Below are 27,761 nucleotides of genomic sequence, written 5' to 3' on the forward strand. Positions count from 1 at the left end.
GCACGCTGCACGCAGGCACCCACACATAGCCTACACACATTCACACCGAGAGACCAGCGGAAGATTCAAAGGAGCGATCTGGACCAATTGCGAATATCCCAGCGGCGGAAGATAGACGCGGATTGGACCACAGTCCCTCGAATGATCCGCTTGGAATTTGGACGTGAGAGTGAGGCAAGTTACTACTGTAGCCTACATGTCGGCGTGAGAAAGTAGCCAGCAACAAGGTGAGTCCATCATCTGATGCACAATGTTGAGGATGCGATTTTGATAAAGGATTAATACTTTCAATCGATTGTATTTTTTTACATAGCCTAATTGCCTAGGAAATATGAAGCCTAAGGGAATATGACCAGTTTGGGGTCGGGGCGGGGGTGCAACTCCATGACAAAAGCAGAATAAGATGATATGCCATTTATGAGTCTGCAATTTCAGTGTTTTTTGTATTTAAGATTATCTTCAATTACACTGTTTGACCTGTTAATTTAAGCGTGTCTGTTGGTGTAAATTATACATTCCGAGAGCGGATCCGGTTAGATACTGGAGATGTGTCTTTCAATACAGATCAGGCTCTGCTTTTTTCCGCCTTCCAATGGGATTTCATTTATTCATGAGGTGTTGTGTGTGTGGACTGTTTGCTGTAGCCTACAATGCGAGCGTGCGGGTGAGCACAGCAGGTACATTTTGTCCAAATTGAAACAGGAACATTTGCGGAGATCCGTCTATAACTCCGTCCATCTCTCGATAATTATATGGTCACGTTCATTCAGTCTGACGGAGTCAGTCGTGTGATGCAGCGAGGAAATGGTCCCCAGACAGATAGCAAGGTGACATTGATATGATGTTGATTTTTCATCCAAATCATCATTTTGGTTGAGATTGAAATCTCAATGGTAAATAGACATTGAATCAGCATTACAATCCTGACAAAAAAAAAATGAATTCACCCGTTGCATGTGACGTCACGTTTTGTTCGCGCCACAGCAAAATAGCCTAGTGGACTGCAAGAACACGAATCAAGTCAATGGGTTGAAAATGGGACATATCGCACAGCTAGGAGATTATAGTGAGATTTAACCGTAGTAATGCCCTTCCACGACTGTTGGCTTATTGATTGGAATACAACAACATCCCATGTTCTTGCATAGATATATTTTGGTTTGTTTTCTTTGTGTTTCTGAGTATTTCAACTACAATTGCATGGTTATCTCGTCAGTGTATGAAGCACAGCAGCGGTTGCTATAGCAACCATAGACTGAACAGGACGGCAGACAAGCACATAGGCGAAGTCCAGGGCCGTTTCAAGGAATTTAGGGCAAAGATTCTAGAGCGGATCAAGATAGATCAGTTACATAATAGGCATGAAGTAGGCTCTGAGCCTGACAGGGCGCCATTTTAATAAGCTCAGCGCAACATTTTATATACAGTTCCAATTCTATGAGCCCACCTGAACAGCTGTTTTTAACGTTGCCAGCTGTTTTTTTCTTTCTCGGTAAAGAAACTGCAACAACTGACAGTGTGAAAGGCCCAATTGATCTTTTTCCAAGTTTACACTGAATAAGGAGAGATAATGCCTATTATTTAGACAGAAGTAGATATTGCACTGGTAAATAGATCACTTAAAGTACGTATGTCAGGTTAAAAAAAAAAAGACAAATGAAGGGACATGAAGCAAGATAATAGTGAGTAGTGATTTTTCTTGAAAAAACAACTTTAAATGTAATAGAACAATATTTACAGTTATTTTTATAACTGTATTTATGAACATTCCAGACACAGTGATGACCTCATAAGAGGGAGTCCAGCAAAGTTGAGCATAGGGGAGAATGGGTTTTAAGTGCATTTTCTTTTACACTGATAAGGCCAAAAATGTTCTCTATGACATACCAGTGGTTCATAAGCACCTGACTGGCAGGGACAAAGTAAAGACGAATAGGCTACAAAATTTAGGTAAATCATGGCCATCAAATCATCAGTGAGAAATTGATTAGGGGTGTGAGTAGGATCGGATCACTATTAGTATGCATCATGGCTTCAAAATGGCAGTTGTGTCATTTGCCATAACATAGGCTTTCATATACAACAAGTTAAGTAGAATCAGTAAGCAAATTAATAGTCTGTCTATAGCTAACATTAGTTGATAAGCAGATGTATATATATATATAAAGAGCAAATGTGTGGTAGCACATATACACTGATGGTTTTATAGTCAGGTCTCTAAAGAAAAGCATATATGCCCATGGTTGGCTGAACACAGACTAATGAGTTGCTTACTGATTCTACTTAGTTTAGGCTATATAATGGCCTATGTGATGGCAAGTGACACAACTTGTGGCAACTTCAAGCATTGCTACTTACCCATATCCTCATCACATTTTAAGATCAATAACGGTTGCCAGTAAAGAAAAAAGGTATCAGGATATTTTTATGTCAGGCAGGTAGTAGACTCTAGCATGACATACTGGAATTAGGTCATGTTTTTGGCCTCATCAGTGTAAAAAAAACTACTTTATGATCCCTTATCCCATGTGTTTTAATTGACCAACTTTGCTGGACTCCCTCTTATGAGGTCATCATTGTGTCTGGAATGTTTCCTGGAATGTTCATAAATTCAGTTATAAAAATAACTGTACATATTGTTCTATTGTATTTCAAGTTGATTTTTCAAGAAAAATCACTACTCACAACTATCTTGCTTCATGTCCCTTCATTTGTCAAAAATGTTTTTTAACCTGACATACGCACTTTAAATTCCCATTGAGAGACTGTATTAGGGGTTTGCACCGACGTCACGTTGCCGGTAACTATGGTAACCCAGCACGCGCGGCCATATTGGTGATCCATATGAGTTGGGTGAGGGAGACGAAGTACCAAGTTCAACCACAAGCGCCCCCCCTTCCTCTGATAACTTCTGGCATTATTGTCCCTTCTCCCTGTTTTTTTTTTGGAAGTCGATACCTTTTGGAAGTCGATACCTACACAGGATGTTTTTCTCAGTCTGACCTATTGGTACAACCTAAAACACAGCAATAATTAACCATTTTCCTTGACGATGTTAGGGATTTACTTCAGTGCCTAATGCTTTCTAATGAGGCGAGTATCTCCAATATGGCGATGTCCAGATCTGATGACACGCCGTGCAAACCCCTAATAGTCTACTGATAAGCTAGCTAGCAGGCAAACTAACTTAGCTAACGTTATATTATCACCATTTTTCTTTTTTCTACCTGTAGGCTATAAGTTAACCCTTTGTTCACGGCCTGCTAACACAGCGCATAAGAGGCTATCAATCACTAATAAGGTCGAGATTTCACTCAAGCGTCTGATGTTCATAACGTAAATAAATGCAAATGGTAGGCCTAGGCTAAACACAACCGTGCTTGACACTATTGTATCGTTTCCATGCAGTCAAAAACTTCCAAATTGTCCTGCTTGCTTGCCTATGTAAAATGCATATGACCACAGAAGTTCATTTTCAAAAATCATTAGCCTATTTACAGGCTGCAGCCAACTTAAAACACGTCCAGATGAATCTAACCGTTGAATTTAATTTGTGCAATTATGAAAACAATTTGCTTGAGTTAAAATATAGTATAAAATAGCTATAGTCCTATTATTTAGGCCTACTCATCTAGGCCTACTGTAAATCCTCAAATTATGGCAGGGGTCTTTTCTTTACTTATAGGCTGCGTGAGCACATGCCTTTATTTAATTAAACATTATTTACTTTTTATTATAGGCTGCACAATTGTGCATCGTAAGCCTCTTGCAAGCTCAAAAGAGGTCAGCACGCGACTGAGCTTGAGAGCGACGTGAGACCCGTGGTGTAAATATTAACTTTCAGTGTTTTACAATGTCTTTGTAAATTAGGCCTACGTTTAATTAAAAAGTGTTTCTAATTCCCTCTCCAAAATGTTCCTGTTCTAGGCTGATCAAGTGCATGAATCCAGCATCGGTGTGCGCATCACATGAATCACAATTGAGACAATAGATTGACCATCTTGTACAACTGCAAAGCCTTATCATAGGCATGTTACATTCATGACATGAAAAATGGAACTTATAGAACGAAAATGACAAATTAGGCGTTTTAAACTTGCGCAAAACTGATGAACCCAGCATCGGTGCGTCGCATAAATCAAAACACAAATATAAGCAACACTGACCATTGGACAATCCTACCACAACACCTTTCCATAGGCATTCAACGTTTATGACATAAGAAGTAGAATATGAACGCATTTCATCACACCTGACAATTAAACGGAGCTGGCTGTTCGCGATTTGAATGACTCTTGAGGTTTCAGCGCAGTGTTGACTTGCATGCGCCCCTGTACCGTCAATCATCAATAAGTGTCAAACTTGTTGAGAACGATGATCAGAGATCCAATTCCATTCCCAAACAACTGGTGGCAGTAATGCACCTATGAAGCTTGAAAGCTGAAGCACACAGTGAACTGTAAAGGAAAGAATACGTTTGGCTAACCAGAAATGTCTCTGCTAATGTGAAGAAACGATACATTTGGCTAACGGAAGTATCAGCTAACGTAAAGAACCGATACATTTGGCTAACGAAAGTATCAGCTAGAATTCTAAGGTGAAGAACCGATAGCAGCGTTTCATCCTCCACAGAAGTTTCTTGGTGAGTCACAAATCTCTATGTTGGTTATCATCATTATGTGAAAGGGACGTTTATTTGTTGCTGTAACAATATGTTAAGTTTGTCAATTAAATTACGAAGCAGTATGGAACTGTTAACTGACTTAATCAGTGAACTGTTAACATTAACTTAACGTTACTTGCTTAGTAGCTTAACGGCTTAACGGCTACTTGAGTTGAGGTTTGATTGTTAGGCTATTCATTGTTAGCATGCTGATAGATTTTATGTATGGAAAGGTAATGTATGAAGTGTTTGAAATGGTGTTATATGAAACGCAGAGAAATGGACATCCTGTTTGTTTGGGGTCCGAAATTAATAATATTACATGCGCTAGTGCGCCTTACCAAATGTAAATAACGGTTGACAGCGGTGATTATATACTTTGCCGGTGATTTATATAGATTTAAGATAGGCCTGAACGTTGGGAAGGCCTATTCATGTGAATGGAACTTTCTGCAGCACTCTGAAGAGCCGTGTAATAACGACATGGAAGCAGGGCGACGAACCGGTTCAAGGAACGAAAACGAAAACCGAAAACGAACGGAATTTTACGAGGAGTGGAAACGGAAACGAAAACAAAATGGTCTTCAACTGTTCCGGAACAGAAACGTTATTCTGAAATCCACAAAACCGGTTAATAACGTTTTTTTTTTTTCGTTCTCTGTATATTTTATACAATTTCACAAAAGCATATCCTATGTCAGGGAGACTATTTCCGGTTGTGCGAAAAACAAGCCTGCATCTACACTGTTAATGTGAGCTAACAAGCCGCTATGTAGCCAACTACTGTAGGCGAACAGCCTAATAATTTGATTTCTGCAGTTTGAAAAAAAAAAAAAACATAAATGGACCTTTGGTCCAAATGTGTATATTTTGTCTTGCTGTTGTAATGTAACCTATCCGTCTGCCACTTCGGATCTTAGGCCAGCTCGTAGCGTAGGCTACTGAAACTGATTTGGAAATTGTTTGCAGCCTATGCTTAATAGCCTATTTTGCCTGTTCACGCCTTGTCGTTTTAAAGTCGGGATTTGAAATGTTTGCGCAATTATAGCCTATTCTATGTAGAGAGTTAAACGGGAAATTTGAGATAGGCCTTGTCAGCAACAGACAGGTTTGTTTATAAACAGGGTTGGAGTTATAGCGCAAGCCTTTGAAGATCTCCATATGGATAAAACTTAGGCTACAACCAGGTAAGGAGTTTAGCACCTATCCAGAAATATTTTTGATAAGAAATTATTTATAGGCATAGTTTAGGCCTATTGTAAGTCTGTAGACTATAGGATGGATAGCCCATCTGAATGTTTTTGGATGCCGCCTGTGATTTATTATTTTTGGGCATAGCTATGGTATAGGCTAAATCAAGGGGAAATAATGAGTACGTCTATTCTAAGGTAAAGTCCACAAAAATAGACTTGATAGGCCCGTCAAACACTGCCGGAACTTTAAGAACGAACGATATTTTGCGTTCCGAACCGGTTCAGGACCGATATGTTGGTGGCGGAACGCATGCAAGAACGAAAACGTTAAACATAGGCCTACCTGAACCGTTCGGAACGGAACGTTTGAAAAATAATTTTGTTTTCAAACCCTGCATGGAAGACCATTTAGTCAGCGTACAGCTGCTAACGTTAACAGCTAGCAAAACAGCTGGTGCCTGTTCAGCTTTGTTGGTGCCTGCACAAAACACATTAAGTTAAGATTTCCCTTAAAATCCGATTTAGGGCCCCCTCAAAATAAAATGTAGTTTTCCCTAAAGTGCAACTCAAGTGACAGGCTGTGTTCGTGTTTGCTGTTTTACAGATGTTGCAGATTTTACGTTACAAGAACATAGCTTCTAGGTTAACGTAACTGTGAGAGCCAGCTCAGCTGAGATCGCTATCTGACAGACTGCCATTAATGTCAATATTGCTAAATGGACTTATTTATACAGTCTATGAAATTAAAAACGGCACTACACATCGAAACCGATAATAAATCGTTCTGGCTAGTTGTTATTACTTACCCATCCATTTAATCCAGTGTCTTCCATGTCGTTAATCCTGCTAGTCATAGACCACTTGACTGAACTGAACTAGGGAAAACAGCGTCGGAAAGATTCAGTTGCTATCAGTTGATAACAAACATGTTGTACAACACTGCCATCTGCTGGTTGTTCAGTGGAGGGTGTCTTCGCATTCAAATCTAGTGGTATTTATTTGTGGATCTTGGTGTGCAGTAGGAATGTCTCAAAATTACGTCATCGACATGAAAGCAAAAAGGAGATTCACATGCAGATTCCATATACAAAGTCAAGCATATTTATTTTCAAATCTCGAAAATATATTTACAAAGACACGTTTATTTATATAAATTTGTTTATTTATTTGTATGTCACATTTTTATATTTGTATTTGGATATTTATAAATGTATGTATATGTATATATATCCTTTTATATATATTTAAATCATTTTGAGACAATCTTCACTTTGAGACAATCTTCACTGTCGCGCGTGTTTGAGCTCCGAGTTGCCTCTTCTTGGAGGAAGAGCGCATGTTTGAATACGCAAGCACGTTCACTAATGAACATTTCTTGACGAAGCTGGCCTATCTTAGCGATATATTAGGAAAGCTCAATGAGTTAAATCTCCAGTTACAAGGCAAAGACAAGCACCTACCTCACCTAGCAGATAAGATTACTGCATTCACCAAAAAACTTGAGGTATGGGACAGGCGCCTCGATCGCAACAGTATTATGCCTTTGAGAATCTGAGTGAAATCGCTGAAACGTCTGCTTCGGGAGCCACTCTTGTTATCCCATGTATTAAACAGTAGGCCTACATCACATCCCTGCAAAGTTTATTTAAAAAATATTTCCCAACCAACAGTGCTCAGTATGACTGGATTATGGATCCATTTAATGCAGCATGTTGGTATTTCATTGAATATATTGTACAATGCTGTAAAATATTGGCCTGCTTCCTAATATGTTGCTGAAAAACAGAAATATGTGTGTTTACTGTAATTTACAATGGCACATTATGTATTTATTTATTATTATATCTGCAGCACCACCTGATTTTAACTCTGCTGAAGAGGATATACTTGTCATTATTTCAATACATTTGACAATTTTAAGCTTGACCTACCACTTTCTTAGAGCAAATGTGGAGTTTGTGGACTAGCCAGAGGCTTATATTTGAATGGAGCTGATCATTATGAGAGTTGTGTAGACGCTCTTAAAGTGACAGCGCACCATTTATAAATGAGTTAAACTGCATTAAATTAGTATTATTATTATTATTATTATTAGTAGTATTATTTACAATATTATATATATATATAATAATAATATTTACAATATAGTAGTATTTTAAACTAAAATGACTATGTCATTATTATCATTTAAATAATATATGTTACAATATAATTTTATTTATTTATTTATGGGATGGGCACCACATTAACTTCATTTGACATTAGAACAGCCTAAATGTGGCATGCAACAGCATTTTCTGTTATGCATTACTCCTCTCTGCACTGCAACTGTTAAAAGATGTAAATGTTAATAGAGACTTGATAATTTTATTTGCTGTATTTTATTTACATCTATTCGAATGAAGGGGTATACACACCAAAAAGTTAAGATTGAAACTAATAAAACCAAGTTTTAAAAAAGCGTACTCAGGTTGTGTATAGCTAGTGTGTTTTTGTAAAGTAACCAAGTAAAGTAAGTAGTAAAGTAACTAATTACTTTTGAAAATAAGTAATCAGTAAAGTAACTGGATTACTTTCTTGGATAAGTAATCAGTAATCGGTAACTAATTACTTTTTCCAAGTAACTTGACCAACACTGATCATAATCATTATGACATAATGTAATTTGCGTCCATCTCCTTTCTTTTTGTCGTCCAGCATGGAGCCTTCACGTGACTTAAGTCACGTGTCTGCAAGGGGTGAATATCAATAAGAGATATATCGAAACAACATTGGTTTATAGTTTATGTTGCCATAATCGATAGAGCATCGATACATAGTTCACTAAAATATATTGAAAAGTCATGGATTTATGGTTGACTGGGAAATCTTAACGTGGTGATTGAAAAGTAGTGGATTTATAGTTGACCGCGCGACGACGTTTGAACTGTCCGGCGGAGATCATTTTCAGCAACAGTTCAGTCAGACCAATGGGGGTGTTCAGCTCTCTGTCAAGTTCACCACTCCTCCTTAATGGTAAGCAAGCATTTTTTTTATCAAACGATAATGTTTTGTTGTAAAAGTGTACTACATTAAATTCGGTCATGTTTACAGTCTATGTACATCTTACTGTCTGACTTACAAACTCATTCAAATGCTTGGGTCAACTAAGTTAACGTTAGGCTAGCTAAATTTACTTGCTGTTGTCAAATTAATGTTTAGGCTAACTAACTTACCGTTATGGCATTTCATCATAATGTTAGGTTAACGTTACTCGGAAGTTACTTAGTTGTCAGTAAGTTACAGTTTATTATACTCATGATAAATAAAATATGAAGTAGGCCTACCGTAACGTTAACGTTAGCTTCTAGGCTACTGTCAAAATTATAGGCTGAAGATGTGCTGCTGGTTAACGTGGAGATTTAGCTAACATTTATGTAACTCCTCGTGATCATATTTTTGTGAGTTTAATAGGCTAACTTTAGCAATACTGATATAAGTTAACTTTAAGTCATATCTGACTAGACTGTTCATTGGGCAGCAAAATTATTCGGACGAACAGAGCTGCCCGAATGGCTGGTGCTGCTAGCAAACAGGGCATGTTCAATGAGCTCACCCAGCTTGCGAAACTGAATTATTCTAACACTATCTTCAGCCTGGCATTTTGACAGTAAACTCAACAAACCTATAGAATATATATTCTATGATAAAGTTTCAATTATAAGTAGCCTTCAGTTTCAGTTGAACATATTTATCTAACACTGTCTTATCTCTTTTTCTTCTGTTTCTGTTAGGTGCCACTTCACTCTGCTACTGGATGGTGGAGGAGGGCTGACTGCGAACCGGGTAGTCTATGGATGCTATACTGAATGCAGGGAAGCACAACACACGTGAATTTCTAAATGAAGAAGAGTTAATAAATGCACTTGATTTTCAAACTGATAAGTTGTCAATGGTTATTTATGCATGATTGTGTAGCCTAAACCAGACATACTAGGCCTAGTCAAATTTATCCTGGCTGTAGATAAAGCAGGATATGAATTTCCAGATTAAAAGGGGTTTACTGAGGTTTAATATCAATTTAAATACCATTGAAATCGCATTGATCTTTAGTTTGGTTGTAATTTCAACGTTTCAATATTCATTTTAATTGAAATACCATTGAAATTCCATTGATCTGTAGTTGGAATTTCAACATTGCTTCAATATTAATAGAGGGTGCAAAATGTTATAGAATCAATGTTGAAGTGCGACGTTGATTCAATGATTTAACGTTGACAAAATAATGTTGATTTAACTTAGATTCAATGAATAATTGCTATCTGGGAGACTCCAAATCCATTGGGGCCAGTCAGGGCTTTTAAACCGACTTTTATCCAGCACCGTGGTCACTGGTCAGACTCGCAGGTAGAGTAAGGACTTAGCCAGTTAAGAGTAATTATTTATTTATTTGTGTCCATTCCAGGTTTCAGAGGGGAAAACACTGCCGAGAGCTCCTTTGCAGACAGATCTCAGTCGGTAGGGGGTCGGAGATGGGCCGCGGAGGTCAAAAGACCGATCCGGCTTTGGAGAACGGAGGACGCGGCGCGAGCATCTTCACCTGGGAGGAGGTGCAGAAGCATTCCCGCCGGGGCGACCAGTGGCTCGTGATCAACCGGAATGTGTACAACATCAGCGACTGGGTGAAGCGCCACCCGGGCGGGATACGGGTCATCAGTCATTATGCAGGGGAAGATGCAACGGTTGGTAAACTTAAAAAAAGATCAATCAGCCTATAACGTTATACAAATATATTAATTCGCCGTTGGCACACATTTGCCTTTGGAAGAAATAGTATACAGGCAAGGCAAGCCTTGGATATGGTCAGCTATTAGGACATTTGTTGCAGAGTATGGGGATATACTGTACTTCTGGGTTCCAATATTTACAGGCCGTTTGGTCATGTGTGTGGCCGTTATTAGGTTTACTTTTGGGCTCTTTTAACATCAATGTGCTTCCTCGGCCCAGGACGCGTTCGTGGCATTTCACCCCGACCCCAAGTTCGCGCAGAAGTACCTGAAGGCTCTGCAGATCGGAGAGCTAGCGGCCACCGAGCCCAGCCAAGACCGCCAAAAGAAGGTGTGCATAGTACCAGACAGGATGGTTTCCTTACTGTCCTCTTTCCCTTTAATAAAGACAGGATCATAATGATAGCTCTCATGCAAATTAACTGTACGTGTACAGTATATGACTGTGTGTGTAGTGTGTGTACTGTAGTGTTTGTTGTAGGGAGCACTAAAAACACAGCAAAAAAAAAACACTTTAAAAAAGAAAAGAAAAACTAGATTTAGAAAGTGTTTTTAATTTATTAACAAACTGAGCCTTGACCAAAAGCACTATCTCTCACTTTCCCTACCTATGTATCTCCCTCTCTGTATGTTGTGTCTGTCTGTCTATCTGTCTATGTTGTGTCTGTCTGTGTCTCTCCTCTCTCTCCTCTGTGTGTCTAAGGAGCGGCTGGTGAGTGATTTCCGCACCCTGCGTGAGGATCTGGAGTGCCGGGGCCTGTTCCGCACGGACCCCGTGTTCTTCAGTGTGTGCCTGGGCCACATCCTGCTGCTGGAGGTGCTGGCACTTCTGCTGGTGTGGGCCGCGGGCACTGGCTGGCTCTCCTCCCTCACCTGCGCTGCCCTCCTCGCTACCTCACAGGTATGCGCCCACAAAATCACACTCACCGTTACCATAGGGATGCTACCTCACAGGTTTGCACCCGCAACATCACACTCACCGTTACCATAGGGATGCTACCTCACAGGTATGCACCCGGAACATCACACTCACCGTTACCGTAGGGATACTACCTCACAGGTACAGTACGCACCCACAACATCACACTCACCGTTACCATAGGGATACCACTGTTGCCATAGGGATGCTATCTCACAGATACGCACCCACAACATCACACTCACCGTTACCATAGGGATACTACCTCACAGGTACGCACCCACAACATCACACTCACTGTTACAATAGAGATACCACTGTTGCCATAGGAATGCTACCTTACAGGTACCAAAGTCCTTTTAGGCAAGTCCCTCCACTCGGTGGCCATTTTGCAACGCACTTTGGGCACTTATCGGGCAGCTATTTCAGGCCGAACTGCGCACGCACAAGGCTTCACAACACCAACTTCACTCCAGCTGCGAGGTCGCAACACATGATTGGCATGATGTATTCACATGTCGACTTTTGGCCGCGGAAGGGGCAGGGGTAGGGTAGACAACTGCCATATTGGCGTTACTAACTAACCCCATGCATTTTTGTGTGTGTGTGTGTTTTCTCAGTCCCAAGCGGGTTGGCTGCAGCATGATTTTGGCCACTTGTCTGTATTTAAGAAGTCTAAATGGAACCATCTGTTGCACAAGTTCATCATCGGCCACCTGAAGGTGAGGAAGGAGCAAAGGCACTAACTAGACAAGTTACTGAAACTATTTTCAATGACTGTGTTTACATGCACTTCAGTATCCCGGTTATGATCGGGGCTTTGAAGTGTCCTGTATCTTGTATTTGTGCATGTAAACATCATACCCTGATTTCAGAACAATGGATAAACCCTTATCCCAGTTTTGAGTACATAACATTACATTACATTACATTACATTTGGCTGACGCATTTTTAACCAAAGCGACTAACAACATGGTAAACAGTTTAAGTTTTAAAGCAATTCTCTCAACAATTTTAGGACAATTTAAAAACGGTAGAGTACAGTAAGAATAAGTGCATCAGTGAGTGCTGTTTTTAAACAGTTGAGTGTCAGTTCAAGACGGGTGGTAAGTGCTAGGATCAGCAAAACTTATTGTAAGTGGTGCTATGAGAGCAGATGTTCTCTAAAGAGCTGGGTCTTTACCCACCAATGAGGAACAACAGATGAGAAAAGTTTGTATTGGCCTGAGCGTACCGGTGGTAGAGCTAGATGGTCTGGAGGTAGCGTGTTAGTGTTAATTTTGTCACCTATTTTTAATTTAGTCTTAGTCTTGTGACGAAATGTCCTTTTTAGTCTTTGTCATATTTAGTCATTCAAATATCATTTTTGTTAGTCAAGTTTTAGTCAACTAAAAGTCTCGTCATTTTAGTCTAGTTTTAGTCAAAAGAAAACTAAAGGTATCTTAGTCTTAGTCAGTTTTAGTCAACACATTTTAGTCTTTTTTTTTATAACAAATTATTTCTGATTACCATTTGAGTCACACATCTCAATTTTCCAACAATATTGTGTGTCCACAGGGCTACTCGTCTGTTATAATTACTCATTCTGATTTTTTGTCAGTCAGTATGTTTACATGCACAGGTAAGTCGAGCTACAGTTATAGCTCGGCTGGGATTTGACCGTAAAAGATTTGACTGGACCACTGTCATATTCGTAGACCAGTGTTTCTCAAAGTGTGGTCCGGGAATCACTGGTGGTCCGCAAGCTATTCCAAGTGGTCCGCGAGCAGACGTGGTAAAATATAATATAGATGAGTTGTTTGCAATATTGAACCAACTTGTATGTAAAAACAGTTCTGCAACACTGTCTATTTAAGATATGCCAGTTTAAATCATACAGTATGAATCCACACAATAAACAAAGTGCAAAGACAATAAGCAAGGTGGTTCAGTGAGTAGGCCTATAGTGTAGACTAATTATAGGCTACTGTTGAAGTAGGTCTTATCTTTTTTTTTTTTAGCTAGGGTTAGTTAAGTGGTCCTGAAACCGAAAAAGTTTGAGAAACACTGTCGTAGACCAAAGTATTAATGTTTTACTCCGCCTCGCTAGATGGCGATATGCGCCCAAACACAACACATTCCCCAAACAGACTCTCCATCTTAGCCATACATGTAGCTAACTTGCTAGCGAACTTTACATATTAGCTTACTTGCTAGCAAACTTTGCATCATCAGTCTAACTAGTTAAATAGTTGACATTACATGATGAACATTTTCGTATGGACATTCTGGGGGATGTTAATTTGTATGAGAGAAGCTTCAACTTCTGGGTATGTAGCATTGTGGCATAAAGCTTAGGTAGTTAGCTTGCTATAACTCTGGCAGAAATCTCCAGTGTTCTTGTTCCATGTAGTTTCGTGTTGCAGCCACAGGGTTGCAGCAACAGCACATAGACTAGCAGGTCTACGTAGACTACAGGAAAGCTGTTGCGTATGAACTCATTCGGAATATTTTGAAAACGTAACAGCTAGATATTCTGTCTTCTCATTTTGTAGACGAAAATAAAGAGAGATTTTATCTTAGTTTTTATTTCATGCAAAACATTTTAGTCTCGTCTTTTTTCGTCAACAATAATGCATCTTAAGATAGTCTTAGTCAGTGTTTCAGGACATTACTGCCGTCTCGTCATCGTCTCGTCTTAGTCATGAAAAAAAAGGTTGTTGACGAACATATTTCCTCTCGTCTCGTATGACTAACACTATTTGTCTTATACACCATTAACAAGCAGCTTGTTAACACTTACAACTGTTAACAAATATGCTTGTAAGTAACTTAAAAGGCTGCTTATTAACACTTACAAGCTGCATGTTAACAGTTAGTTAATGTTATTAAAGGATAACAACAGTTAACTAACTGTTAGTAATGAATTGTTAACTACTTATTATGCACTGTTAATACCTAATAAGCACATGTTATTATAAAGCGTTACCGGTGTTGCTTTAAGAAAACTTCTCTCAACCCTGCTCAAGTCGAGAACTACCGCCCTGTCTCACTCCTGCCTTTCCTATCCAAAGGCATTGAACGAGCAGTCTCCAAACAGGTCTCTGACTTCCTTTCATAGAACAACCTTCTGGATCCAAATCAGTCTGGGTTCAAAAGCGGCCACTCTACCGAAACGGCTATGCTGTCTGTAACAGAAGCCTTAAAAGAAGCTTAGTCATCAGTACTCATTCTGCTTGACTTATCGGCTGCCTTTGACACGGTTAATCACCGCATCCTTCTCTCTATACTCTCTAACATGGGAATCCCCAGTTCTGCTCTCTCCTGGTTTGAATCCTACCTCACAGGACGCTCATTTAATGTATCATGGCTTGGACAGCTATCTGCACCTCACCATCTCACCACAGGGGTCCCCCAGGGCTCAGTGCTCTCTTTGCTATCTACACCACCTCCTTGGGACAGATTATCCGTTCGCATGGCTTCTCATCCCACTGCTATGCAGACGACATACAGCTCTATCTGTCCTTTCCACCTGATGACCCCTTGGTTTCAGCACGGATCTAGGATTGCCTCTCAGACATAGCTACATGGATGAAGGCACACCACCTCCAGCTGAACCTCTCAAAAACTGAACTGCTGGTCCTCCCAGCTAAACCTACCATACACCACGACATCAAAATCAAATTTGACTCCCTGTCTGTTTCACTTACCAGGACTGTCGAGTTGTTCTTGACAACCAACTAACCTTCTCAGATCATGTTGCCTTAGTCGCCCGGTCGTGCCGTTTAGCACTCTACAACATACGGAAAATCAGGACTTACTTGAATCAAGATGCTACCCAACTCGTGGTTCAGGCAATAGTCATCTCACGACTTGACTACTGCAACTTTACTGCAACGCCCTCCTGACAGGTCTCCCAGCCTGCACAGTGAAACCCGTTCAGATGATCCAGAACGCGGCGGCACGCCTGGTCTACAATCAACCCAAAAGGGCACATGTTACCCCGCTGCTCATCCAGCTACACTGGCTACCTATGGCGGCCCGCATCAAATTCAAGGCTCTAACGCTTGCCTACAAAGTAGTTTCCGGTTCTGCTCCCACCTACTTGAATGCCCTCATACAGACATAGTCAAAGAGGTGGATAACTAATACGCTTATAAGACCTTTCTTACCTATTTGTAGTAAATTTTGCAGCCCCCCAATCTAAAGCGAGGACCATGTAGTCTATAGTTCCACAACCTTCTATCTCTCTATATACTATAGCTATCTATTTAGTGAATAATTAGCGGATATGTAGTGAATAATATTTACAGTGCAGAAAGAGGAAATGTACTCATTCTACTGAAATTTTTTTTCACTGATTATTAAATCAGATATGCTGTGAATAATATTTACAGTGCAGTATCAGGGTTTCTGTGTGCTGATGAGGGCGCCTGTTTGAAGTTAGTTTGAAGTTGTGTCTGTGTGTGTGTGTGTGCATGTGTGCGAATGTGTGTTTATGTATGGATGTGTGCATGTGTCCATGTCTCCAGGGAGCCTCGGCGAACTGGTGGAACCACAGGCATTTCCAGCACCACGCCAAGCCCAACATCTTCAGCAAAGACCCAGACGTGAACATGCTGCATGCCTTTGTGCTGGGAGATACCCAGCCGGTCGAGGTACCACATTTCCCTATGAGACTGGTGCCATTAATATGAACTCTCAGTTCTCCTGATTATAGCATCTCCCTATGAGACTGGTGCCAGTTCACCTGATTACATCTGCATTTGAGACTGGTGCCAGGTCACTTGATAACAGGCATTCAACCTACTGATGGTACATTGTACATGCTGTTGTATCCTGCATGTATCCTGTGTAATGTATCCCTTACCTATAGCACAAGCAACTGAACACCTTTCATGGTTATCTGAAATTGTCAATTGAAGTTCATCAGTTCATCTCATAGTTGAATTATCTGAATCATCAACATTCTTAGAATGTGAATAATAATTGTGAATGAATGTACAAGTTCTCATATATATCCAACCCTTTCTTCATTATTTTCTCTCTTTCTCTCTCTCTCTCTCTCTCTAGTACGGTATAAAGAAGCTGAAGTACCTGCCTTATAACTATCAGCACCAGTACTTCTTCCTAAGTAAGACTGTCTTCACGTTGGCCCTTTCTAATAGTCCATTTGAAACTTTTCCAGAATGTTTGTGATGAAGTCACCACTTTGTTTGTTTGTTTGTTTGTTCCACTCCACAGTCGGCCCTCCTCTCCTCATCCCTGTGTATTTCCACATTCAGATCATGACCACAATGTTCTTCAGGAGGGACTGGGTGGTGAGTGTCCAGTGCATGTTCCACAGAGAACCGTAAAGAACCCATCAATGCCCCTTTGGTTTGAATCTGATACCATTTAAAATTTCCCTTGAGATGAATAAAGTATCTATCTATCTATCTATCTATCTATCTATCTACTTACTACAATAGATCTCTTGGTTCTTCTCTCCCTCCCCCTCTCTTCTTTTCTCTCCCCCTCTTATCTTTTCTTTCCCCCTCTTATCTTTTCTCTCCCCCTCTCTCCCTTTCCCAGGACATGGCTTGGTCCATGACATACTACATGCGTTATTTCCTGTGCTTTGTGCCGTTCTATGGTTTCTTGGGCTCCATTGCTCTCATCAGCTTTGTCAGGTGAGTGATGCCACAATGAACAAACATTATCTCCTCCTGGTAATCCTGCTGTTAAAGATGCAAACATTCTCTCCTCCTGGTAATCCTGCTGTTAAAGATGCAATGAGGAAATGAGTCCAACAAATAACCCAGTCCATTTGACTGTCAAGCGTTAACTGATCACTAAGCCATTTTGTAGTTTTTTATTTTTAGTGAAGATTCATTACATTACATTACATTACATTTGGCTGACGCTTTTTAGCCAAAGCGACTAACAACATAGTAAACAGTTTAAGTTTTAGAGCAGTTCTCAACAATTTTAGGACAATTTAAAAACATTAGAGTACAGTAAGAATAAGTGCATCAGTGAGTGCTGTTTTTAACAGTTACTTGTCAGTTTGAGACGGCTGGTGAGTGCTAGGATCAGTAAGACTTGTTGTAATTCCCCAATAACCTCTATTTCCCAGAATCCCCTATATCCCATGTCCAATCATGAAAGACATCTAGACACTTATGATTCAGTTCTATTTTGGTTGGCGCTGCTCAGCAAAATCCATTGTTAATTGAAGGCTTGTCAGTTGAAAATGTCGCCGTTGATGTGCGTGGGCAAGTGACAGAAAGTGTCCACTCACTCTGCCTATTATGTGTCTATCAGTGGAGCACTTTTGAAGTTCCACTAAGAACCACTGGTTATGCCCTTGTTTGACTTGTGTGTTTGACTCTGTGCGGTTCTGTCCCACTGCAGGTTCCTAGAGAACCACTGGTTATGCCCTTGTTTGACTTGTGTGTTTGACTCTGTGCGGTTCTGTCCCACTGCAGGTTCCTAGAGAACCACTGGTTATGCCCTTGTCTGATGTGTATGTTCGGTTCTGTGTGGTTCTGTCCCACTGCAGGTTCCTGGAGAGCCACTGGTTTGTATGGGTCACTCAGATGAACCACATTCCCATGGACATCGACCACGAGACGCACCAGGACTGGATCACCATGCAGGTGTGTTCACCTGAGACCTTGACATCATGGTGGATCTGGAGAAGAAGCTTTTTCAACAGCTTAAACTTTTTCTAACATCTGTCTTTATGATCATCTCCATCATTTTCCTTCAATTTTTTAGACTACAGGGTTAAAACTGTAATAAAGCGTTTGACGTTAAATGACAATGACAGAATTTGGATTGTGTACTGGAGGATTTGCTCTCCCTTGTATTATAACAGTTGAAGGCGACCTGCAACGTTGAGCAGTCCTTCTTCAACGACTGGTTCACCGGCCACCTCAACTTCCAGATCGAGCACCAGTAAGAGGCTTTGGGTCACTGTGACTCAACACCCATCAGTTCAACACACTTTACTAGGATGCACTAATAGTTTGACAAATTGAATGTGGCTTATGTGCCGTCTTAAGGAAAAAGTCAGAGTGTGTGTTGTAAAATAATGAAGCATGGTGGAGTTATTTGTGTGACTCACTGTAACGTATGTGCATATGTGTGTGTAAAATCATGAGGCAGGTGGAGTTACTTAGACTTACTGTAACTTATGTGCAAGTTAAAATGCAAGTTCCATTTGTAAACTCTGTCCCCACAAGTCTCTTCCCCACGATGCCTCGGCACAACTACTGGCTGGCTGCCCCATCGGTGAAAGCCCTGTGTGAGAAACATGGGATCCCATATGAGGTGAAGACTCTGTGGCGCGGCCTAGTGGACGTTGTGAGGTAAGACAGCAGACAGTCAGTGATTCGCAAATAAAAGGTCCTGCCCATTCCAACTTGAGAGAAGTCAGTAGGACTTCCTACTATCTGTGGGACTGATGCCGAGACAGATTCCATAGTAGTAATTAAGCACTAACCCCTATCAGTCGTGTGTATGTCTGTGGAAGTCTGTCTGTCTTCCTGCTGTTGTTGGGTTACAGTGTTGTATAAAGTACTAGAAAGCAATACTTGAGTAAAAGTACAAGTATCGTACTAGAAAAAGACTTTGGTAGAAGTGAAAGTTACCTTTTAGAATATTACTTAAGTAAAAGTCTTAAAGTATCTGATATATACTGTACTTAAGTATCAAAAGTAATTTTCTGATATTTAATGTACTTAAGTATTTGAAGTAAAAGTAAAAAGCAAGCGGTTTTATTTTGAACTTTTATTGTGAACTTTATTTTGGCTTTCTTATAATAAAGCATATTCAGGGTTCCCATATCTTCTTCATCTCACTCATCAAATCAAAATCACATTATTTTCTAGGACTTTTAGGCACAATTCTCTTAAGTTCAAAGAACAAACAGCATATTTTTAGAGCTGACATCAAAGAAAAAAACAGAAACAGAAATGTCCCTTTTGTATGAACTTCAGGTAAAAATGAAAAATAAATAACTTTGTTGCCAGAATTCAGTGCCCGGGAGTTTCAGGCCCAAGACCGGCCGTTTTCCATAGTGGTGGAAATTGGATAAATTAAGCAACATTTCAGCTCTTACTATCCTGTAGTTTGTACCATGGTTCAACAAATGTGTCAACTAGATGTACCGCAGAGCGGTACAAAATATGACCGCCGCCCAGTCCAGCACATTTTTTCCACAAAAATAAATCACGCCCAAAGGCCTATATGATTCTAACTGTCTCACTAAATTGCATTATCCACACTCAATTCTCACTGGTATCTGCTAGACAACAAGTACCAAAACATGATTAGTTCATAGATTTCACATGTAAAATTCATTTTATACAACCCCACCCCCATCTTGCCTGTTCATAATTCTGAGAAATTCTTAAATTGTGTGCATGTGTGCGTGTACTTGTTTATGTTTATGTATGTGTGTGTGTGTGTGCGTGCTTGTGTGTTTGCCTGCCTATGTGTGTTTGTGCATGTGCATACATGCGTACATATGTCTACTGTGTGAGTATGTGTCATACGTATGATTACTGTGAATGTATGTGTGTGCGTGTGTATCTGTTTATGCACATGTGTGCACATGGAATGGGTTAACATGACCCCTGGAGGCAAACATACGGAAAAAATTGGTCATCCTAGGCCCTACGGTTCTCAAGATATTCAAAGAAAACTGTGTCTGCCGTACCCTCCTTTCGGGGGGTGCAGTCCAGCGGGGGGCTACAGATCAAAACGAAAAACGATGGTTCCATGCTATCCATATGGGGTTACATGCCCACCAAGTTTCGTCTACCCCGGTCTTTCAGTGTCCCGGGAATCCTTCACGGAAATTTGGACATGCGAAAAAGAAAAAAAAAAAAATCTGACTAAACCTATATGACTGCCGCTTCGCTGCGCGGCGGTCATAATTATATAATAATTCACTTCAACTGAGAAGTTAAAAAATATTCAACTAATCCACAAGTTAACAAAAACAGAAACAGTGTTTCCCACAGAATTGGATTCAATTTGTGGCGGTAGCTGACTTTGACGGGGGGGGGGGTATTAAGATCGTCTTGGTAGTGTATAGGTCTAATTGAGTGCCTGTCGCTTTAAGACGTTTGAAGGAACCCTTGCAATTGTAACACAGTTGAAAGGCTGCTGATGTGTGGATGCAATTCATAATGTTTTCTACATAGTTAAAATAAAGGTTCGTACTTTTCTTTGGGACTAGCACTTTTGAAAACACTTTTCCATTTACATCGGGATTTTGCAAACATTCAGTGTCCGAGTCAATAAAATGAGCCCTTCAACGAAATTGACAAGCAGCTGTAAGTAGGCTAAGCATGCTAAATTCGACATCCAAACAGTATTCTAACGTTAGCTTTGAGATACTGCTTGATTTCATAACTTAGTTTAGTCTCTTCAATATAGCCTACTATGTTGTGATAAGATCTGCGAGCAGTGAGCAGAGTTCACTTCAATGCAGCAGTTTTGAACAAATTTGCGCAGCATGGTCACGATGCTAAGCGGATTTAATAGCAATTTAGCCAGACGTCTTCTATGCAATGCTTCTATGTGGCAACAACAATCCTTCAACAATCGTGAATATTTTGTTAAATGCATATGCAGAGGAGGGGCAGCGGGCTACAAGAGAGAGCGGGGCGGGGCAAGGAAAGGCTGTGTGCGTAAAAAGCGCAGCTCAATGGCAATGCAAGGATTTGACCTTATATTTAATTTAAATTAAATTAAATTAAACATAGAAAATTCATCTGTGGCGGCCAATTTTATTTCGTGGCGCCCCGCCACAGATTAGTCAATGTATGGGAAACACTGAGAAAGAAAGAAAGAAAGAAAGAAAGCCTTTTAAATGTAGCTTATCACACGCTTCCACAAAGAGGCATATTAAACTAATGTTTAGGCTACATGTTTTTTGCATGGGTAGGCTATATTGTTGTTTGGTGATTTAGCCTACTCCTTTACTAAACCCTCTTCTGAGCAAACAAGGCATATAAGTTTATCATGTCGGGTAATTGCTCTTTCTTACATTAAATAACTTTAATTTATCCTCTCTACTTGTCCCTGTAATCATGGCCTCCTCATCACTAATTTCGGGCTCATCATTTTCAGTGGTCGACTGGTTGATCTGCTGCTCAGTCTCTCCTGGCCTCTTTCTACCATCAATGCTTCCTGACGCTTGTGTCTACTGTAGGGCCGGCTCGGCTATCCGTATCTGAGAAAACTTTTTGGAAAAGACGGGCTATATGGACCCAACCAACTCTTTTTGGGAGGGGAGAACTCCCTCACGTAGGCTATAACCCATACAGAGGCATTGCATTGGTGTTATGCACAGAATGCGGAACGTGTCCTACTTTAAGAAAAGATAGACTAACGTGACAAATATTTTTGCAATATGTTTTTCCTCGACCGGCCCAAAAGTGAAGCGGCCCACCAGGAATTCTCCCAATTACCCACCCGGGCCTAAATCAGTCTTACTCTTCTTGGACTGAAGACAAGTCCTGCGATGCTAAATAGCCTTTCACAGGCCGCTGAGGCAGGTAGCGGAGTGTTCAGCTTCACAGAAAGCTGCCAATGTACAGAAACATTTCTTGCAAATACGGCCACGGGTGTATGACGTTATCTTCACCACTACCCTGTTCACCAAATTCACCACTATCGTCGGGGTGGTCGTCTATGATAACGGGAGGTCCTCCAGTAGGTGCTCGTGCTTCCATGGCGGTTTCAGTTGTGCAGTGATTCGCCAAACCTCCCTTATTGCAGTCGCACACATTTCTTCTAATCAGGGGCGCAGCTACCCATTTTTTGAGGGGTATGCAACAACAATATTGCCCTCCCCCCCAAAAAAAAAAAACAAGTAAAGCAAAACAAAAAGCCAATAATTTACATTACTGTGCATTAGTGTGTAAAAATATAATATATATATTTTTTAAAGAAATGCTGCCAATTTGATGTTTAACTTGATGAAGTATTGATAAATGGTGCATTGTCACTTTAACTCATTGAATGCCAAGCTGTTTTCGGAAGCTTTGTCCTAGAGTGCCAGCAATCTAGACCATTGTTGATGATTTTTGTACAGCCACAGCATATTCTGTGTTATAGCTATGAACACATACAATGGCTCGTTTGAAGGTGAGACTTTAAGCTCTCAGTGGGTGCAAACCGTGTATTTCTATACGCCTCTGTTCCTGAGAAATCCCAAGCTAAAGTGGCTAGTTTTCATCAAAATCGCTGTTTTTTTTCTAGAAATGGAGATAAAGATGCCTGTAAAGTTTCCGGGAAGTGACCTGGCGAGACTGCCACCTAGTGATAGACCCACGAAAATGGCCTGGTTTTGAGCTGACGTGCATGCGTCACTGATTCAACCCAAAGCGGCAACCGAGTTATGATAAAATGTCCAGATTGTGCGTTTTCATGAGTTTTCGATCGTCATATATTTCATTTCCATTCATCACAGAATTCCCAAAATCACATATAGGGTGTGTTAGAGTGTCTTGTTTCGTAATAAAAAAAAAGCTAAAAACGTAATATTACGTTGGCACTCAATGAGTTAAGAGAGTCTAAACAGTTTTCATAACGTCGTTTTGCCAGCTATTGCTCATAAAAGATAAGGCTGATAGGACTACTATGCCTTGTTTGTTTGCGCCACATTGACAACACAATATTAAGTTATTACAAGGAGCCTTCATTGTTAGGATATGGAAACATGTAATGAGTTGTTGCTAGCGTGACATTTCTGTTTGCAGTTTGCCATTAAAAGTGCAGTATGAGCATGGTAGCCACCTATCTGAATGGAATAGGCTATGTTTCAATCGGCATTTGCTTAACAAACTCTAGTTAGTCTGTTATCATGAATATTTGCAAGCCTCCAAGCACAGACATCATCTCTTTAAATCCTACCTGTTGGCTTTCACCGTCCACTTATTTAACTGCTGTCGCATCCCTTGACATGCCATCTCCTTTTCCCTCTTTCTTTCTATATTTTTAGCCGCCGACAGCTTTTTTTGCTGTATCCATCTTTTTCCATAGACGGCAACTCACTACTTGCCTAGGCCTACCTGCTCGCTCAGCGCTCACGGCGCCCCCACTCCCTCTTCTATGTCAAAAATCTATGATGGAATCTTATGAGAGAGGGCGTCTACTCTAGCCTGTTAGTCCCCTAAAATGTTATATATAACATTGAAAATGTTTAAAATTATTTAGAAACGCACAGCAGTAGCTACATATAGAAAATACCAAATATATATATATATATTAGTGCTGTCAAACGATTAAAACGATTTTAATCATGATTAATCGCTGAATTCCTATAGTTAATCACGATTAATCACATATTTTATCGCATGATTCAAATTCTATTATTTTGCATTTCTGAACTTTCCGGGAGTCCATGTTAACAATATAAAGCAATTATTGTGTATTCAAATGAAAGCAAAGCAAGTTACTTCATTAACTTAACTTTAAGTAGGTCTATTTGATTATTTCAAATCAAATTTCAAAAGATGTGCAGCAGACCTGAGGCAACACAATATATTCTTCAGAAATATAGCTAATAAAGGGCATAACAAACATAAAATACTATATTCATTATCTTTGAGTTCAGTTGAAAATAAAGAACTTTTCGACATGAGTGCACTGCCATTTTATAGGCCTACAGTCTATGGTGCACTGTCACTTGCCACACACATCAGCGCCAAAATTTTTAACACGCAAACACTGGATGAACAATGTTTTTTATGGAGCGGCGTCGACCAAATATAACTGAATCGTGATTTACACGGCGGCAAAGTGCGATGCTGGTGTGCAGAGTTGTATTAAAAAAGAATGGAATCTAATGTACAGTAAATGAATGTCGAAAGCAGAGTGCATCACACTTATGTCGACATCGGTGTCCACAGCAATTTAAAACACCATTCAGCTGACCGGGAGTTCAGAACTGTGTTTATTGTAGGCTACGAATCTACTCTTTGGCCGGCTCGTAAGCCCAAACAAGTGTGTGCAGGATGCCTTTACGTAGCCTACTAAAGGCGCATCATCATAAAGATAGGTTACATTTAATCTGCATCACGCCCCATTTTAGCGGAAAACAAGTTAACATACATATATCATTGATTCTAATGGGAAAGACAGATAGCCTAATCACACCTTGACGTTACATCTAGTTATTAATTTACAGGCCGTTCAATAATTTTACTAACACGGCAGTTATAAAGAATTATGTGTATGTAACTTACTCATGTCGAAACGATGTAGGCTACATTACAACCCATTCAGCACGTACTAGCTACACTTACCATATCCCATGTAAAACGGTTAGCTTGCTAGCTAGCTAACTGTGGAACTTCAGTATAACAGGCATAGCCAATTATCTCACCTAGTTGTAGGAAAAAGGCTACGTTCATATTACAAGTGATAGAATGAATGTGTGACTTATGTTTAGTTGATGTTATGACATGTAAAGTTAAGCTTGCCGAACTTAGTAGTCAGCCACGGGCAGTTTGACTGTGCCTACATTTGTGATACTCCTGTTAGTAGGCTAAACTGGAAAGAGCAAAAAATAGGAACATAATGGTCACATTAATCCCATAAACACACAGATAACTCTTACACCAACCTTATTTTGTGCCTTTTATTCACGTTTGTTTCAAGATTTAGTAAGTATAACCCCTTTTCGCTCCCCACTTCTATGCAGCATAGGTTTCCATTATCCAAACAGCTCCCTTTCCACTAAAAGGGGGCGTGTACATGCAGCACACCTTAACAATCTTTGGTCTAGCCAGATCCAGTGTGGTGTTGTAGTTGTTCTAACGTTACTAGTTGTTGCAACAGCTTGTGAAAAAACTACAAAGTTTGTTACACCAAAAAGAACGTTAATATCGCGATAAAAAAATTGACGCCGTTAAAATAGGTTTACGTTAACGCCGTTAATAACGCGTTTAACTGAAAGCACTAATATATATATTATTTTTATTTTTTTTACCATCGCTTTGGCGCCCCCATGGTGCTGCGCCGCATATAGCGCATACCCACTTTTTTTGAGCTGCCTGCTACAGTGGCGCTCGGGGAGCAGTGAGGGGTCAGGTGCCTTGCTCAAGGGCACTTCAGCCATGGACTACTGGTCGGGGATTGAACCGGCAACCCTTCGGTTACAAGCCCGAAGCCCTAACCAGTAGGCCACGGCTGATCCAAAGCGACTTACATCAATAGAATAACATATAAGCCATTAACAATTGAGCATTTTAACATTTAAGATACAGAGCTACAGCTACAGCAATAAAATAACATTTTAGTTAAGTTACAGTGCAGAGGAGACTATAGCTAGGAATTACCACTGCATCTGTCAATACTAGTGTTAGAGGATAGGAGTGTCTGCATATTAAATGCTAGTCAAAGGAATGTATTTTAGCAATCTGAAACCCATGGTCAGAAACGCAAAGTTTAAGTTGTGTCCTGTCCACATTTGCTAATTTAATGGCATGATTTTGTGATCAGAGACCGGGCGCATTGTTTAAAAGGCTTGTTCTTATGTTGTTCTTCTTCTTTATCAGTCATGGGTGTGTTTTGGGTGAAACATCCTTTAAACCAATGAGTGACATTTGTCATTCCATTTAACAGCAAGCAGTGCAACATCAAATAGCACGTCGGAATTTTGACAGTCGGCACATTTGAAGGAATCTGCTTGCATGCAAGACTGTGTATGCAACACAGGGATTCCACTAAACCTTGCTTCACTAAAGCCTGTGTGTGACTATCAGAGTATAGCCTACATGCATCTGCACTCGCCTATTATTTGAACTCATAGGCAAACTGAAACTACATTTAACTTCACCGTGGTCTCATAGGCAACGACAACCCAATTCTACAGTTCTTTACTTTCACTATTGACTGACAAGGGTTTACAATTGAAAACATAGCCTGAAAAAACAACACTTACCCCAATAATGTTGGAATGACTGAATAATAATCTTAAGGATATTTATCCTGAAGACAAGTTGTTTGGGACTGGTTGCGAAGGGTGACCGTATGTCTTCAGGTGTGTGACATCAGCTGGGTGACATCTTGTGATAGTGCGTCTTCAGCTGTGCTTTATATGTAGCACGTTTCACTTTAGACCAGGTTTTTCTTGGTCAGTGACGTAAAGCTTTTTTGAGGGTGTGCCAGACCACACCTTACAGGAGAAGTGGTAGAAGAGGAAGTAGAGGGGGAGTGTCTTTGACACTTCTTTGGTAGTAGTTTGCTGGTTGGCGCCATCTTGAAATAACAGATCTGTGTTGTAGTCACTTCATTTCAAGATGGCGCCAACCAGCAAAGCATACCCTGGATTTCCCTTTTAATTCATGTGACTGTAACTGTGTTTGTGAACACCCTGAGCAGTTCCTTGAGCTCTAAATGTGTTTTCATGTTTGAGTTTTGTCTCTGCCCCCCCCCCGCCTCTCTCTCTCTCTCTCTCTCTCTCTCTCTCTCAGCTCCCTGAAGAAGTCTGGTGATCTTTGGCTGGATGCATACCTGCACAAGTGACCTCCATCCTCTCCACTTCCACAGATATCAACCTCTCAACAGACATGGCTCCAAGATGCTCCTCCAATCGTACACATTTCTGACTGACACAATAAGATAGTACATGATAGTACATGATTGTTCTTGATTTATTGATTGTGCTTGATTACTTCTTTGTGTGATAACTTAGTGTTCAATGATATACTATGAAATTCTCTAAAATACACAGAGAGGAATTAACCTGGGTTCTGACGGAATGATTTTATAATCTTAAAGTGACAGTAGGGATCATGTTTGGCCATCACTAAAGTTTCATCTGACTCGAATTAAGCCAGCTAAACCAGGCAATCAAACACATAGACTGGTTATTTCATCTCCATTTGATCAGGAATCACACACACACACAAACTTGTTATCTAATCTCCATTCTATAAGGAATTCGTACCTTACAGGTTCTCCTTGTTGATAAGTTTAGGTATCACATTGTTTTCTTTGTGTTTGCTGTAATTGACTTTTATAAGTACTGACATAGCACAGAATGCTGAAAAAGATTGATGCTGTAATCATGGTATTTTGTAGCCTGCTTCTGAGGCTGTCCTATCTGCTCAGACATCAGGAAGAATAAAGATACTAAGTACTGGCCCTGTGGGTTTTTTCATTAACATGTTACATAGAACACACACACACATGCTGAATGCCGTGAATGATAATTCATTTTTTTGTGCAT

At 40.2% G+C, this 27,761-nt stretch overlaps 1 protein-coding gene across 1 annotated transcript; it reads left to right on the plus strand.

Annotated features, from left to right (window-relative positions):
• fads2 (fatty acid desaturase 2) lies at positions 1-27,676 on the plus strand. The gene is made up of 13 exons (XM_042109542.1): positions 1-227; positions 10,301-10,577; positions 10,843-10,953; positions 11,326-11,523; positions 12,162-12,263; positions 16,054-16,179; positions 16,595-16,655; positions 16,766-16,842; positions 17,096-17,193; positions 18,066-18,162; positions 18,384-18,463; positions 18,751-18,876; positions 27,004-27,676. The coding sequence occupies exons 2-13, from the start codon at positions 10,368-10,370 to the stop codon at positions 27,053-27,055; spliced, it is 1,338 nt and encodes a 445-aa protein (XP_041965476.1). The 5' UTR covers positions 1-227; positions 10,301-10,367; the 3' UTR covers positions 27,056-27,676.
• Positions 27,677-27,761: the final 85 nt, after the last annotated feature.

The sequence above is a fragment of the Alosa sapidissima genome, chromosome 11, assembly GCF_018492685.1.
Source record: "Alosa sapidissima isolate fAloSap1 chromosome 11, fAloSap1.pri, whole genome shotgun sequence".
Classification (NCBI taxonomy): Eukaryota; Metazoa; Chordata; class Actinopteri; order Clupeiformes; family Clupeidae; genus Alosa; species Alosa sapidissima.

Excerpts from the sequence above, each read along its gene's own strand:
- fads2 (XM_042109542.1), top strand. The coding sequence starts at position 10,368 with ATGGGCCGCGGAGGTCAAAAGACCGATCCGGCTTTGGAGAACGGAGGA. Across the intron at positions 12,264-16,053 it reads TCATCATCGGCCACCTGAAG|GGAGCCTCGGCGAACTGGTG; the intron begins GTGAGGAAGGAG and ends CCATGTCTCCAG. Across the intron at positions 16,180-16,594 it reads GAGATACCCAGCCGGTCGAG|TACGGTATAAAGAAGCTGAA; the intron begins GTACCACATTTC and ends CTCTCTCTCTAG.